The sequence below is a fragment of the Alternaria infectoria genome (genome assembly GCF_024043175.1).
Source record: "Alternaria infectoria strain BMP 0036 chromosome Unknown scaffold_5, whole genome shotgun sequence".
NCBI classification, from domain to species: Eukaryota; Fungi; Ascomycota; class Dothideomycetes; order Pleosporales; family Pleosporaceae; genus Alternaria; species Alternaria infectoria.
Genome location: NW_026250694.1, coordinates 230,048 through 244,760, shown reverse-complemented (window position 1 = coordinate 244,760; position 14,713 = coordinate 230,048). Strand labels below are relative to the sequence as shown.

At 52.6% G+C, this 14,713-nt stretch overlaps 8 protein-coding genes and 1 non-coding gene across 9 annotated transcripts; 4 read left to right on the top strand and 5 right to left on the bottom strand.

Moving 5' to 3' along the window:
* Positions 1 to 38: 38 nt before the first annotated feature.
* Positions 39 to 897, top strand: J4E92_003783 (uncharacterized protein; the record flags this gene model as incomplete). The annotated part of the gene is made up of 2 exons (XM_051495177.1): positions 39 to 202; positions 258 to 897. The coding sequence occupies 2 exons, from the start codon at positions 39 to 41 to the stop codon at positions 895 to 897; spliced, it is 804 nt and encodes a 267-aa protein (XP_051354196.1).
* A 415-nt stretch (positions 898 to 1,312) lies between these two features.
* Positions 1,313 to 1,398, bottom strand: J4E92_003782. Its single transcript has one exon. It is a non-coding gene; the product is annotated as a tRNA-Phe (tRNA).
* A 1,010-nt stretch (positions 1,399 to 2,408) lies between these two features.
* Positions 2,409 to 2,853, bottom strand: J4E92_003781 (uncharacterized protein; the record flags this gene model as incomplete). Its single annotated transcript, XM_051495176.1, has 4 exons — positions 2,409 to 2,558; positions 2,650 to 2,690; positions 2,755 to 2,780; positions 2,837 to 2,853. The coding sequence occupies 4 exons, from the start codon at positions 2,851 to 2,853 to the stop codon at positions 2,409 to 2,411; spliced, it is 234 nt and encodes a 77-aa protein (XP_051354195.1).
* Positions 2,854 to 3,680: 827 nt separating this feature from the next.
* On the top strand, positions 3,681 to 4,916 carry J4E92_003780 (uncharacterized protein; the record flags this gene model as incomplete). Its single annotated transcript, XM_051495175.1, has 2 exons — positions 3,681 to 3,869; positions 3,939 to 4,916. 2 exons carry the CDS (start codon positions 3,681 to 3,683, stop codon positions 4,914 to 4,916), a joined length of 1,167 nt encoding a protein of 388 aa, XP_051354194.1.
* Positions 4,917 to 5,147: 231 nt separating this feature from the next.
* On the top strand, positions 5,148 to 6,271 carry J4E92_003779 (uncharacterized protein; the record flags this gene model as incomplete). The annotated part of the gene is made up of 3 exons (XM_051495174.1): positions 5,148 to 5,256; positions 5,319 to 6,055; positions 6,119 to 6,271. 3 exons carry the CDS (start codon positions 5,148 to 5,150, stop codon positions 6,269 to 6,271), a joined length of 999 nt encoding a protein of 332 aa, XP_051354193.1.
* A 226-nt stretch (positions 6,272 to 6,497) lies between these two features.
* On the bottom strand, positions 6,498 to 8,130 carry J4E92_003778 (uncharacterized protein; the record flags this gene model as incomplete). The annotated part of the gene is made up of 3 exons (XM_051495173.1): positions 6,498 to 6,917; positions 6,967 to 7,799; positions 7,986 to 8,130. The coding sequence occupies 3 exons, from the start codon at positions 8,128 to 8,130 to the stop codon at positions 6,498 to 6,500; spliced, it is 1,398 nt and encodes a 465-aa protein (XP_051354192.1).
* Positions 8,131 to 8,453: 323 nt separating this feature from the next.
* J4E92_003777 (uncharacterized protein) lies at positions 8,454 to 8,791 on the top strand (the record flags this gene model as incomplete). Its single annotated transcript, XM_051495172.1, has 2 exons — positions 8,454 to 8,649; positions 8,745 to 8,791. The coding sequence occupies 2 exons, from the start codon at positions 8,454 to 8,456 to the stop codon at positions 8,789 to 8,791; spliced, it is 243 nt and encodes an 80-aa protein (XP_051354191.1).
* A 370-nt stretch (positions 8,792 to 9,161) lies between these two features.
* On the bottom strand, positions 9,162 to 10,588 carry J4E92_003776 (uncharacterized protein; the record flags this gene model as incomplete). Its single annotated transcript, XM_051495171.1, has 2 exons — positions 9,162 to 10,292; positions 10,361 to 10,588. 2 exons carry the CDS (start codon positions 10,586 to 10,588, stop codon positions 9,162 to 9,164), a joined length of 1,359 nt encoding a protein of 452 aa, XP_051354190.1.
* A 1,043-nt stretch (positions 10,589 to 11,631) lies between these two features.
* Positions 11,632 to 12,648, bottom strand: J4E92_003775 (uncharacterized protein; the record flags this gene model as incomplete). The annotated part of the gene is made up of 2 exons (XM_051495170.1): positions 11,632 to 12,339; positions 12,388 to 12,648. 2 exons carry the CDS (start codon positions 12,646 to 12,648, stop codon positions 11,632 to 11,634), a joined length of 969 nt encoding a protein of 322 aa, XP_051354189.1.
* Between the last annotated feature and the right edge of the window lie 2,065 nt (positions 12,649 to 14,713).

Below are 14,713 nucleotides of genomic sequence, written 5' to 3'. Positions count from 1 at the left end.
ACCGTCACATCTTTGAAGTACATAGCAAAAGCACCAAAATGTCTACCTGTGTCATCTGCGACAAGCCCCTGGAGGTAGAAGTCGAGCGCGACGAGGACGAAGAGTACGAGGGCGGCGCATCGTCATCCGGCAAAGGACCCGCGGCGGCACCAGAAACATATCCCGATGACGTCCAGCTAACCTGCGGATGCCACTTCCACTGGTACGCAATACCTTTTCGGCGCAAACGCATACTATCGCTAACACACCACGTGCAGGGACTGTCTCCTCTCCGCCTACGAAATAACCTCGTGTCCCCACTGCGGCAAAGAAATCTCCAGCACAGGCGACGGTCAACAAAAGGTCCTCTGCCGACTCAACAACGAAGGCGGAATCCAAGAGAACCTCGATATCCTACCCCTCCTCACCGAAGAATCATACCTGAAAGCGTACCCGGAAGACAGGAAAGCGCGCGCCTTCCTCGAGTTCTGTCGCGAAGGCGATTACAAGGCTGTGGTCGAGCTGCTGCTGAACGATGACGATGATAGCGAGGACGACGAGGGCGATGTCGAGATGAGCACTACGGATCATCCTGAGAAGGAGGTGGGCATTGATAGGATGCTGAGATACCAGGATCCGATTGGGGATATGCAGTCGGGACTACATGCCGCAGTGCATGCGCAGAGCAGAGAGGTCGCGTGGTTGTTACTGCTGCTGGCGAGTAACTATCCGCTACTGGACTTCCCTACGCAGGTCTTCCAGGAGGCGGAGGCTATGGGTATCATGAGGGGGCTTACAGAAGACAAGATTGATATCAGGAGTCTGAGGGATGCGAATGGGAGGACGGCGGAGGATATTGCGAGGGAGATTGGTGGGGTGTGGGTGGGATGGACGGACAACAGCAGGTTGGCGATATGAGGGTTGTAACAGGGCGTGTTTCCCGGGGAGCAATACGATGCTTTCGGTTTCTACAAGGAGGGCTGGGAGTTCAGCATGCAAAATGCACAAAAAAGCTGTCCAAGAAGAGAGGAAGGGTCAGGATCTTGCTGTAATGATTAGCATCACCCTTATGACATACAGGTGCTCAAAACAAAAGCACTTCATGACCAGCCTTCCAGTGCGCTTAGTCAAAACCCACAGTCTACAAGCCTACAACGTCTGTTAGGTGCATTTGTACTATGCTCAAAAGTGATAGTACTCATTAGAGCACTTCTGGTGTTCTCATTCAAACCGCCAACACCAGCAAAAAGGATACATGCCAGGCGCGCCCGCCATGCTACCTACACGCGCAAAAAAAAATAGTTCGAAGAATCCCGAGCAAGCTCGAGCACGTTGTCCCCTTCGTGGATCGAACACGATACCTCCAGATTTAGTGACTGAGACTTCAGTCTGGCGCTCTCCCAATTGAGCTAAGGAGACGGTTGTGATAGGGAATTGATGGAGAAAATGGAAAGTACAACATTCATAGCCCAAATTTGGCAACGCAGACGACGAAGCTGAAGGCCAAGCGCGGAGAAAGATCTAATAGTAATCTGTTGTGGCGAAATCAAAACCCTGCGTCGTGATGAAGTACGTTGGTGGGGTGGAAGTGGGGTTTGCACCGCGGGCTAGACTTGGCCAGGCCTGAGACGGGAACTGGGGATGGTACACCAGAGTGGTGATTGGGAATGTAGGAACACTGTATTCATTACTGTTGTACGTTGCACCTCGACTTTTCTGTTTTCGGGACGGGGTTTTCTTGTATAGGTATGCGCGCTGCACACCAGTACTGCAAGTTCGACTCTACTGTGCGGATCACCTAATCAACTAAGACGCGAGATATGCGCGCTTACCACACATAAACACGGGGATAACGATGTTGAAGTGAAGTGTTGCAATACCAGAATGGCGTCGCACCGTAGGCTATGCTTAGGTGCCATCTTCAAAGTGGCTTGTTCGAATCAGGGGAAATCTGTCTGTTGGAACGCATCGACAGGTGGTCCCACATGAGTGAGTGGCAACGCGTCCATGTGTTTCCCAAGTCCTTGTCGAATCGGCCAGCAGCACGTGTCTGCTATATATGCTCAGTATCCCGGCCGGGTGCTTGCTACACGCGTCGTCTCCCGCTTACACTGGTCCAACAACTTATATCTGTGCCCCTGGAATGTCATCGACCTTGAGTTCCTCAACACTAAATCACCACGGTCAGTCGATCACAGAGGAGACAGCCCCTCGGTAGTAGTATGAGAAAAGAAGGCGTATGGTAGCCAATAGTCTGATTCGTGATATATCACCCTCTACGCCTGTGTATCATGCCTCGTCAAATCGCCATACATGGCCGTCCCCTTTCAACTCCTCACTCCTCGCCCGTGGTATCTCATGCTCGTGTAAATAGCAAACTTTGTCGTATCGTCCGTTGTCTTCGTGCACTCGCTCGGAAGGCTGATCGCTTATTTCACAACACCCTCGTCGGCGTTGAAGCAGACGTCGAACTCCTTGCTGTGCTTGTTGGTTGCGTGATCGGTAAGCATCTTGCGGCTCGTGGTGCCCTGGAAGGTTTGGAAGCAGGTTTTGCACTTGATGGTCTGGGCGGCGGCGTTCTGGCGTCGTGTTAGCAGTGCGACTTGTAACTGTGATATGAATGCGGGACTGCGACGTTGCAGGATCGCGCAAGGGAGCGGGGTTACGTACGGCTTTCAGTTGGCTCTTTGCTTCCTTGGGACCGGCATCGCCTGTAGGTTTGGAGTACGAAGTTAGTTACTGTCTCACAGGCGGCTCCTATGGTGGGATGCTAACCCTTCCTGTCGCGTTTCTGCTGCGCTCTTCGAAAATGTTAGCGAGCGTTCCAGGGCTGCCAAATATATGTGAAGTGGCTTACTTGGCTCCGTTACCCATCTTGTAGTTTGCTGATAGTCAGTCGCTGAGTGCGAGTGGAGATATATGTCGAGAGCGATCAAAGTCTGAGGATTTGTTTGTGTGAAGGCTGGTGGTTCTGCGAGATTATTTGCGACGGCGGGGAGGGTCCAGGCCGTTTGGTCGAAAGGCGGTGTTGGCACTTCCGGCGTTAGGCGGCATTGGGTTAGGTCCTCCGCGCTATCATGTGAATCTGTCTTTCACGCTACCGCAATCTACTGCCGCTCTAAAATTGTGTCGAGTCACGTATGCTAGAGCATCTACCCTTAACATGTCCATCGTTCGGTAACATATCGCTGAGCTACACATGGTGACGTGCGGCAGCTTTCCATACGCTCCACGTTTTATCCCTGGACGCGACCTCGGGAGCTAGGCAATGACATACCGTTTGGCAGAACTACATGATAACATATCGCGATGACAGATCGAGAACTACACCTACGCGATGGCTCCCGTCCTTACCGTCAGTAACTACTTGGCTATCGCAATCTGCAGGCAGTCGCAATCTAGTAGTCTGTGACTAACTCATACGTACAAGTACTACATGAACTTCAAGGGTTCTGATAGTACAGGTAGTATTTCTTAGAAGTTCATCTAGGTATCTAACCGTTGTCATTTCTTGATTCGAATTTCGCACCGTCACTGAGTCCCTGTGTTTCACACCTTTTTCCTGAACATGGTACAAACGTCCATAAAGCCAAGCAGGTACTCGGTCTGCATCCTCGTTTGCTACTTTCTATTCTCCCTCAATACAATGAGCTCTTCTTCAACCCTTTCTTAACACCTAATATCATTGTTCCCTCGACACCATGGCCCACAACCACGACCACCACGAGCCAGGCCATCATGCGCATGGGCACAAGCATGGCCGCTTCCAAGTCAGTCGAAAGATCCGACTCAGGGCCGTGATAGCCATATCTTTCTGCTTCTTCGCGGCCGAGATTTCCGTAGGCTTCTATACATCATCACTTGCCCTGGTAGCTGATGCCTTTCACTATGTACGTCCCGCGTCATCCTACTGCCTACGTTGCACTTTTCTTTCGTGAAATCGCTAACAATGTGCCTAGCTCAACGACCTCATCGGATTCATCGTGGCCCTGGTAGCTGTCCAGGTGACAGAGCGCAAGACTTCACCTCCAGATCTCTCCTTCGGTTGGGCGCGGGCCTCACTCCTCGGCGCCTTCTTCAACGGCTCTTTCCTTCTCGCCCTAGGTGTCAGCATCACACTACAATCTATCGAGCGCTTCATCTCCATTGAGCGCGTCGACAATCCCAAACTAGTCCTGATTGTGGGTTGTGTTGGCCTAGCTCTCAACATCATCAGTGCCTTGTTCCTACATGAGCATGATCACGACCACGGCCCTGGTAGCAGCGGCGACGAGGAGAGCATGTCACTTGCGCCCATGCATGCCAACCACCTGCACATATCCGCGAAACCAAAAAAGCACGGAATGGATCTGGGTATTCTCGGAGTTCTTATCCACGTTATCGGCGACGCGATCAACAACATCGGTGTCATCATCTCCGCAGTGATCATATGGTTCGTCAAGTCGCCCAACCGCTTCTACGCCGATCCAGCAGTTAGTATGTGGATCGCCATCATGATTCTTCTTACCGCAATTCCCCTCACGAAGCGTAGCGGCAAGATACTGCTCCAGTCTGCTCCTCTGGGCGTCAAGATCGAGGACGTCAAACACGATTTGGAGGCTATACCTGGTGTGCTTAGTGTGCACGAACTGCACGTCTGGCGTCTGGATCAAAAGAAAGCTGTCGCATCTGCACATGTCGTAGTCAGTGACCCTGACATCGCGAGCTTCATGAGCAAAGCCAAGATTTTTTCTGAATGTCTGCATGCGTACGGCATTCATTCGGCAACACTTCAACCTGAGTTGGCATCCGCTTCGGACAGGATCCATGAGGTTGAAGCTGCGGGCAGGGAAACAGCCGAAGGCGTCACAAGTTCAACGCAAACAGCACGAACGAGTACCGAGACTTGCGGTGTGCCTTGTGGTGTAACTTGCGAAGAGTTGAAGTGCTGCACGTGAGTTCCGAAATTGGCTCGATTTCGGAATCAGTTCCGCGGTCCCTGCATAAGCATACGAGGAGGCGTTCAGATACCCCACTATGAGCATCCTAGCTGAGCTTCAGCTTCACTGTACACAACAGTCAGCACAACGAACGATACATGAACAGATAGCTACAGATTCTTCTAATAGAACCACTTTCTCTTGACTTCTCCTATCTTCCATCTCATCCATCCATCCCATCAATACGCAATGTCAACCCAGGAAATCCACAAGTACGGCACCGACGATGGCTGGCACGGCATCATCCAAGAAGGAGGTGACTTCCCACCCGAGAAAGACAGATACCACCTCTACATCGGTAAGCCCACACAAAACCATGACACCATACCAAAGCAACAATCACACCAACATATCACCCAGGTCTCTTCTGCCCCTTCGCCCACCGCCCAAACCTAGTCCGTCACCTCAACCACCTCCAGCCCTACCTCCCCGTCTCCATCGTCCGCCCCTACCCAAAGGGCGAACCCGGCTGGCGCTTCGACGCCAGCTACCCCAACGCCACACCCGACCACCTCTTCGATAGCCAATTCATGCACCAGATCTACTTCCGCGACGACCCAGCCTACAAGGGGAAATACAGCGTGCCGCTTCTGTGGGACAAGAAGAGCGGTCGTATAGTGAACAATGAAAGTGCGGAGATGTTGAAGTGGTTACCGCGGGCTTTTGATTCCGTGTTGGAGAGTGAGGGGAAGGGTGTGGGATACGACTTCTATCCCGAGGAGCTGAGGCAGAAGATCGATGAGATCAGTCCCTGGTTGCAGTCGCTGATTTGTGCGGGCGTGTATAAAGCGGGCTTCGCACCGACTCAAGAAGGCTACGAGAAGGGTGTTGTTCCGCTCTTTGCTGCGCTGAACCGACTGGAAGAACTCGTGCACAAGAATGGCGGACCGTATATCCTGGGCGACAAGCTGACTGAGTTGGATCTCCTGGCTTACCCGACGATCGTCCGTTTCGACACGGTTTACTCGCAGCATTTCAAGACGAATCTGGGTTCCATACGCCATGACTACCCTGTTTTGAACAATTGGCTCAAGAATCTGTATCACAATGTCGAGGGGTTCAAGGAGAGTACGGATTTCAAGCATATCAAGGAGAATGTGAGTGGAACTGCGGATCGTCGTGCATGGTGCTGTGATGGCTGACCTTGAATGCGCGCACAGTACACGAAGAGTCATGGTGATATCAACCCGCTCAGTATCACGCCGCTAGGACCGTATCCCGACGTGGAAGAAGGATATGAGAAGGATTGGAGTAAGTTGAAGCCTGGCAAGGTAGCGCATCCGCGGGTTTTGGAGGAACAGAGTAAGCTTTGAGGAAACGGAAGCGTGAAAGAGATGAATGAATTTCCGAGGATAACATAGGGAACCAAAACGGTAGATCTGTAACAGATAGTGGTATTCTTTGGTATTCCATTCGCAACGAAATTTTGGGTCATTCTTGCCCTTTATCCATAATGTACATACCGCGCATCGCCGACGGAGTATTTTGTTTACACACACATAGCCGGTCCACATTCCCATCCAAAACCCTGTAGCCAATCTACTGCGTCTTCTTTGTGCTTTTCTCGCTGGGCGCACTGTACAGCCAAACGGCCACAAATGCCAACCAGCCCAGAACGGTGACCCAAATACCGCCAATCCAGACCCACGCACCGCTGATCTCAAAACTCCTTGGGTACTCGTCGTGCGCAAAGTGCCTGACGGTAACCTGCCTCTTCTCGTCGATGTTTGTGACAAATGGACGGCGGTAGTTAACGCGGAAGTTGAAAATGCCGTGTTGATCGGGTGTTCTGAACGCGACGCCGAAGATGGTTGCGTTCGCGGTCTGCGCGATTGGAGAGAGGTTCAGGCGTTGGAAGGGCGAGAGCATGCTGAACTCAAGCTGGATGTTATCCTTGGGCGAGGGGACGAAGGGAGCGAGGTGGTCGTTCGTGTATTCGGAGATCTCGACTTGGAAGTGCTGTGTCTGTTAGTACCTTCCTCTGAAGCATGGTTTACAGAAGACTTACGACGTCGGTCTTGATACGGTAGATGCCAGGGTTGTTTTCGGGAATGGCAGTGCTGGTGTTCAACTTCTTGCTGGCACCCTCGTCCTGGTAGTGGAGGAGCTTGCCAATCTTCAGCACACCCGTCTCCTTGAAGGTCCACTCAGAGAGCTTCTGCGCAAACTCGCGGTTGCCAGTCGTGATGGCCTTGTCGCCTAGCTTAGCCTTCTCAGCGAACCACTTGTTCTGGAGCATCTCGGCTGAGCCGACAACTGCCAGACGCGCCGCGTTGTTCGCCTGCATCGCAGAGACGACGTTCAGCTGTTCACCAACCGCGAAGGGGTCCTCAACACCGTCAGCCTCGTCCTTGGGGTTGTAGCTGTAGGCGGTGCTGGGAGCGCGGAGGATAGGCGAGGTAAGAGGCGATTCATTTCCAAGAGCCTGGCCGACAGCGCGTGGCACGGCAATGTATCCCTCGCCAGCAAAGTAGTTCTTAACGTCTGGCCTGAGCGACTTGGGGAACGGAAGGAGCAGTACGTCGTGCTCTTCCTTTGCCGATGACGCATCGTAGTTGAAGTGGTCGACGACCAATGCGCCCTTGTCTGCTGGGATGTTGATGTCGACTTCCAGAAGCATGGCCTGGACGGCGGTAGGGATAGCGTATTCGCTCGAGAGGGCAACCAGAATGTTTCCATCCTTCTTCATGAATTCGAGGAGGTTGTTCGCGGTGAGGGCAGGGCCGAGGCCTTTCGACTTGCCGGGGAGGAGGAGGACATGGTCGTATGCTCGTTCGCCGTGCTTCAGTAATGAGAGCTTGCTCTCTTTTGGTGATTCGACAGATGTGGTATATCCCCGGGCTATGCAGTCCTGTCAGCATTGGCTCGCTATCAGTGCATTCGATTGAGCGTCATCTGCTGCGCAAGGCCAAGTTGCAAGTTCGATGGCTACGGAGCTTTGCCAATGCCTCGTATTTGCATCGCACCTTGCGCAAATCGAAGACACCACGACATCTCTGGACACAATTAAACTAATTCATGACTTACACGTCAAGTCCTCCAGGAACACGCTGTACTTCTCCCTCTCAGTCTGCTCCTCCAGCACAACCAGCAAGCGGTTGCCGGTGAAACTCTTGGCCTGGACCACCACCGACCAGACGAAGGCGACGGTAAAAGAAAGTAACCACCTCATCTTGTGGTTGATCGAAGATAGGACTTGTCGAGTTGCGCCGGCGTGTGGAGAGCTGTAACGGAGATACGTATGCTTTTGCCAAGCCCATCGGTCCCGGAAAATCGCTGCACGCCGATTGGAGTGCGGAGGTGAGTGAGCTACGGGCTGCGACCTCACGAACACCAGACTCGCGCCGACAACTTGCGATTGCGACACCAGACTGAGGCATTGAGCCTGCTGATTACCGGACCTACCGACGCACCATAAGGGAAAGCCTACGTACGCGCATACTTGCCTCGCGACTCCGAAACACGCGCTCACATACCAGCAGCAATACAGCGACCATGTCCGGCATTCCCCCCTCCCCGCGCTTCTTCCAGCAGCCGCTGCGGTACATGAAGTGGGCCTCTATCAACAAGCCCGCATACTTCTACTCCATCATGGTCGGATGCGCTGGTCCCATAATGGTCGTTACCGTTCCCCCGATTCGGAGATATATGGGCGAGGAGCAGATCCCCAAGATCCCTATGACATACCCAGGTACGTGGCGGATGGCGGGTACTGGTTGCTAGGATGTTCGGTGGACTGGATATGGAAACTTTGGAGAAATAGGACGACTTACTGACTTGTCACAGTACCAAAGGGACAACGGCCGAGACCGACAGGCTTCGATGACGAGTAGAGGATATCAGGGAAGATGGAGGAGATAACTAGAATGCCGCTTTCAATCGGAATCAAGGAGATATCAAGTCAGAATATTCCCTTTCACTTCAATACAACATAAGAATACAGTCAAGAACCATTATTTTTTGTCTAACTGTGGAGGCAGTCGAGCCATTATCAAGAAATTTCCATGCCCTCATAGACCCTTTTGCCGACTACAAGCAACCCAATACCGTGTTTCCGTCCAGCCATAGACCCGTTTGACGCCGACATACCAACCTAACCCTCACTTTTGAAAAACCACACAACGCCCAGGAGATCTTCACGGCATCCTGTGAAGCCCAAAACCAGCCCAAAAGTACCGCCTGGCGGATACCTCAATCCAAAACCTAATCAATCTTAGCCCGCTTACCCCTGGTATCCTCCTCATCATCATCACTCTCAAACTCGACCGAATCTTCCTCCTCCTCGCCCTCCATACTCATACTCCTCTCCTGATGCATCCTCGCGGTATCCAGATTCTTGCGAGCAATGTCATTGCCACCAGGCTTGTACGCCCTCTTCGCCGGAAGAACCCTAGGACCCTCGCTGTCCTTGTCCCACGGGTAATCTCCCTTGTCGAACTCAGTGCAAGTCAGGTACTCAACGGGGAAGCGATGGATATCCAACTGGCAGGTTGACTTGAGGATCTTGTGCTGGTCGACGACGGTCTTCATACACTCCTTGATTTCGAGCAGGTGGTTCTCCAGGACGTTCATGGCTTTCTTCGTCATGGGGAACTTGGTGTGGAACTGATTGATGACGGACTTGTCCATGTAGGAGTCTCCTGCTGTGCCGATCGCTTTGTAGAGTTCGAAACCGCAGTCGGAAGCGTGGCGGCCTTTGTCCATGATGAGACGCTGGCCGATCCAGTGGCGGAAGAAGGTCAGTGCTATCCAGACGAGGATGTCTTTGGCGTAGGCTTCGCGCTTGATGGGGAGGTCTTCGACGGGGAGGCGCATGGTACCAGGGTAGAGGGACATGACGGCTAGCTCGACGGCCTTGCACTGGCCGAGCATCGCGCGGTGGTACTTCTCGAGCAAGGCGCGCAGACCGGGGACTTCACGGAGGTAGTCGAGGGTGCTGCGGGAAGCCTTCAGGACCCTCCAGTTGCCGACTAGATGAACGATACATTCGCGGAAGATGAGTTCGCTGCGGATTCGGTACGACATCTCGATCCAGGCGTGCGGCTTCTTCTGGATGGCGCGGAAGAGATCCTGGCCATGTTTCAGGAGGGCGATCTCGATGGGCTTGGAGATAAGTATGGTGCAGCCTAGGTAGTCGGCGATCTTGAGAAGCTGGTAGCAATCATGAAGGGCGGCGGACATGTCGGTGTCGGCAATCTTGAGCTCTTTGTTGTAGAAGGCATAGAAGATGCTTTCGTAGTGCTGGAAGGTCTTAACGGCTTGGGGGATACGTCCGTTTTCGTTGACGATTAGGCCGCTGCGACCGTCGGCTCGCTCGGCAGTTGGTGTGAGTTCCTGGAGACATCGTTGTTAGTGACTGTTATTGGTAACTTGAGGATAGGACAGGGGTTAGAGTCTCATACAACAAGGTCAAGACGCCCGGCAGGATGTTGATCAGAAGGCAGGTCCTTGAGTTCGATCATCCAGCGCGTCTTGATACCGGCGTTCCTGGCGCGTGTGTTCAATTTGACGGCGTTGCATTCGGTCAACAAATCGGCAAGGAGGGTGGAATTACGCGCCAAAGTACCCGAGTGGAACTTGTAGCGACGCTCATGGCCGAGGACGACTTCGACATCTTCTGCTTGGTTCATGTTGAGTGATGGGGTGTTGTCGGTTACCGAAGGCTTTATGGTGACAATGCTCACAGCAAGAGGAGAGTGTTGGAGGCTCAAGGCGACAAGCAAAGAGTTGATATACCTAGGTATGCAATGCAATCACTGCTGTTAGCAACCAAGAGACCCAAATGTTTGTAGAGTGGAGAGTGTGGTGGAGTGTTGGAGCAAACAGGTGAAGATATTATATAGGGCAGTGCTGGGAGCCTTCTGCTAGCGGCTGACCGCTGGCGTGGTATTCCCCAAGGTAAAGGTGGACAGGTAGAAGAGCCCGAGCGCAGTGTCACGGGGTGGGCCAGGCCCTCCGATAGTCGCAAGAGTGAGAGGCAGTGGGCTATTCGAAGGTCGGCGGGCGGCTGCTGGTACGTCAAACGAGCCGCAAAAAAGTCGCTGAAGTCCTCAACACCGCAATTTACGTCTTGAATACGAATTGACGCGAAATAAGTAGACTTCAAGCCATTCGATTCCTTTAGTTGCCTTGATACTTCGAAGCACATGCAGACTGCGTGCAACACCCAAGAACTCGTATACCGTACTATAGACTTATGTTCGCGAGAGCATCTTCATAACTAGGAACCTTAGAACTGGAGTAGTCAGGAGTACTTATGGTGTCTCATGAGACCTTGGAATACTTGGAGATGATGTCTATTGTCACGCATATAGCAACACGCTTTGATGAAACCTAGGGCAAAACGTATGTAGAAGCTATCGTGCATATCTGCTATTTCCTCACCGCATATACACACAAACCTCTGAAGACCTACACGAAGCTAAAGGCCAACTCAGAACACCGAAATATCTACTCGTGTGAGTGTATGAGCGAGATCGTGTAGCGCTGTTTCTTGTTTACGTGGCAGCAATGAGATTCACACATACTTGGTCTTGTTGCTCCGAACTTGGAATCAATCGAAAATTCATGAGGTAGATATATCGTACAAGAAAATAATCAGAATGTGATCCTTGGCACTAGGCCTTGCTCATAACGCCATCCGAGGAGGTCGAATGGTACCTCCGCAGAGACCTCACATCCACTTCTGTGCTTGCTGCATACCGCTGAGCTGGTTGAGTCCTGGAAACTCTGTAGTGCTTCCGTCAGGGAGACGTTGCAACTGCACTCCTCGTACATCATCTACATCCTTGAAGCAGTGAGTCGGATGGCACAAGTTCAAGAGCAGAACTGCCGCAATGATGACACCGCCCTCCAATCCGATGAAGTACTTTTGGGTATTGGCAATATGACCTTCCCAGCCCTCACTCAGTTCCGCGACGCGGAACACGCACCTTGTGAAGATGCATAGGGTAGAAAGCGACAGAGCTACGAGGAAAGCTTTGAATGGCCATGAACGACGGATGATAGCTGGCTGTTGATCCGGAGATATCTGGCCTAGAGATGTTCTTCCTTGGTATGTGCGCCATGCAAAGTCAAGGGCCAGCAGGATGAAGAGGAGCATAGTTGCGACTTGGAAGGCTAGACCAGCGACCATGATGTGGTTGCCCTTCTCCGGGTTCTCGCCGTTGTGTGTCGCGACGCTAGCCATACCTCCGCCAGCGGCCTGAAGCACAAGTGAGATGAAGTCGCAGGGGATGAAGATCTTGGGGTACGAGAGGGGCTTGATCCGTGAGTGTTGTGGGCCGACGGTGGTGACGATGCGCGAGAGGCAGAGATAGATGCCCGCAGCGAGGAAGGCAGGTGCGATGGTCAGGCAAATGATCTGGATGAGGAAAGGGTTCTGCGTCATGTCAGTCCTGGAATCGACGAATACAATTCACGGACGTACCTCAGCGAACTGATCTGCATGTGCTAGAATGCGCCCAATATAACCGACGACTTCAATCGCGCAACCCGTTCCCATTGCGACAGTGAAGCCAAGCCATCTCTTTCCCATAATGCCCTGCACAAGGTAGGCGATAGTCGAGATACCGAACAGCGCAGCGAAGGCAATGTTGGTGGCCAAGGAAGGTTGATAGCCCCAGTATGCCCACTCTTTTAGGCATACCTCTGATATGTGGTAGCAAGGCCCGTCATAGCCGACTATCATCTTGGGCGAAGTTGAAGGCGTATTTGCTTCTTTATTCCGTGGGGGTGAGTAGGGAAAGGGAAAGATTTTAATGCGGCAGTTGGAATTATACCCTGGATCGCCAAGGCAAGGAAAAGGCGGTATTCAACCTTGGAAACGAGAAGGTGAGTATTAGGTACCCACGCAAGCTAGTGAGAGGATGCGTCAAGCAAAAGAGTGGAACGTAAGCGGGGTCCCGAGTGTTGTAGGCAGGGACGAGGGAGGTGAGGGAAGCTGACCACCAGGGCAGTCGCGGTAAGCGAGAGGAACGCGCGATTGCGCTGGAGTAGGAAGAACGAGTGAAAGAGGACGAAGCGCCACACCACCAGCTCGCAAGGCTGCGGATGGAGCGACGATATAAGTACCGGTGTGATGACCTTCTCGCCTAGGAAATTGTACGCATCAGTGCAACCATGGTACTGAAGCCCGGTTCGCCAGTACGACCCAACAGTACAACCACCAATTACAACACTGGCTACAAAGCGGACACTTTTTGTTACCGGCGACGTTATGGTTACAGGGACCTGCCGCGCGTTGCAGGACGAAATGTGCGATTGGACAATGCGACAAGAACAGACTGCGGACTATTGACTTACCGCTGATTGCATAGAATAGTCCTTTCTTTTGGAGTGTCAAGCTTTCCACCCAGCGCTGCACGTGGCTCAAAAGCAAAAAGCGGTCTCACATTGTATGTGTGCACTGACCTCATCTTCGTACACTTCCTCTTCTGGTCGTAGCGTAGAGCTGCAATGTTGGTAAAGATGATGCGGTCGATCCCGAGCGAATGTTAGCTATCTCAGCTTATCTTGCTAACCATCAACAGGCCTCTCTTCGTGCGTCACCAGTGAGCATTTGCGTGAGCAGCGAAGCGAAGCAAAGCTGACTTGAGAATCTGCAAAGGGCATCAGTGACCAGGACTGAAGGATGTACCTAAGCTACAGCTGGGGGGACGATGCGGCGGTGGTTTCATCAGAAAATGTATACCACTCTTGAAAAGGCAAACATAGCCATGTTCCAGGCTTACATGCGCAAGGACGACCCATTGTTGCTCAGAGATACAACGCCATCCTTGATTCCAGTACAGTTCCTAAATCCCGAGTCGAAGAAAGTTACCGGGTATCGATTCATGACCTTTTCCGTAAACGCCAATACAGTGATAAGATCAAGTGACAGCAACGGGAATAGGTGACATCCAAAAGGTATGTCAGTTGGTCTGGTCCGCGGCAACAGCTATTCTTTAGTTAGGTGATGGTAGTGGTGGTGGTGGTGGTGGTGGTGCTTCGAGCCGGGTATTCTCAGCCAACATTCTACTGAATGCGATACCGACACCTTCGATGACGGCCAGGAGGATGGCGCAACCGATAGCATTATTGCGCATGGCTTTGGCGCCGCCTCGGACCGCCAGCGCGCCTCCAGTGAAGAAGCCTCCGATGATGGCATTCCACGGATCGTCCTTCTTCCTGCAAATGTATCAATTAGTATGTGTCTGGTTTTTCGTCGCGACTTGGATTCCTCGTTGGCCAGAGAGGAGCCTCCGCACCTGATGCCTTTCACAGCGCAATCGAAGCTGCTAAAGAGGCCACCCCATACTCCAAAGTTACCACCAAGGACAGGAGCGCGCGTTCTCAGGGCGACAATGGCACCGACGCGTCGCTCGCCATGCGGAGAATTGCTGTTGGAGCTGTGAGCACCTTCTGGCTATACGACGTGGTGGTGAAGCGAGTACCGGAACCCCTTTATGCCATGCCAAACTGCCCCTCCGATGGCCTAGGAGTCGTTAGCTTTGAAACCAAGGATGACGTAGCCAGCTGCAAGCAATCGATAGGACTTGCCCCCATGCAGAATGCTCCGCCAAAATCACTAAGGGCAACCCAAGGGCAAGGGTCCCGGCTGTGGTCCATGGACATTGTGGAGTGTCATGGAGTGTGAACGTGACTTGGGTTTGGTGTTTGGGCTTTGCCATGTGCCTGCGGGGTCAGCTCACGGATGCAGGTACGACGGGGTGCCGGACCAAATCCGATACCAAGCATATGACTGAGAGCGACTT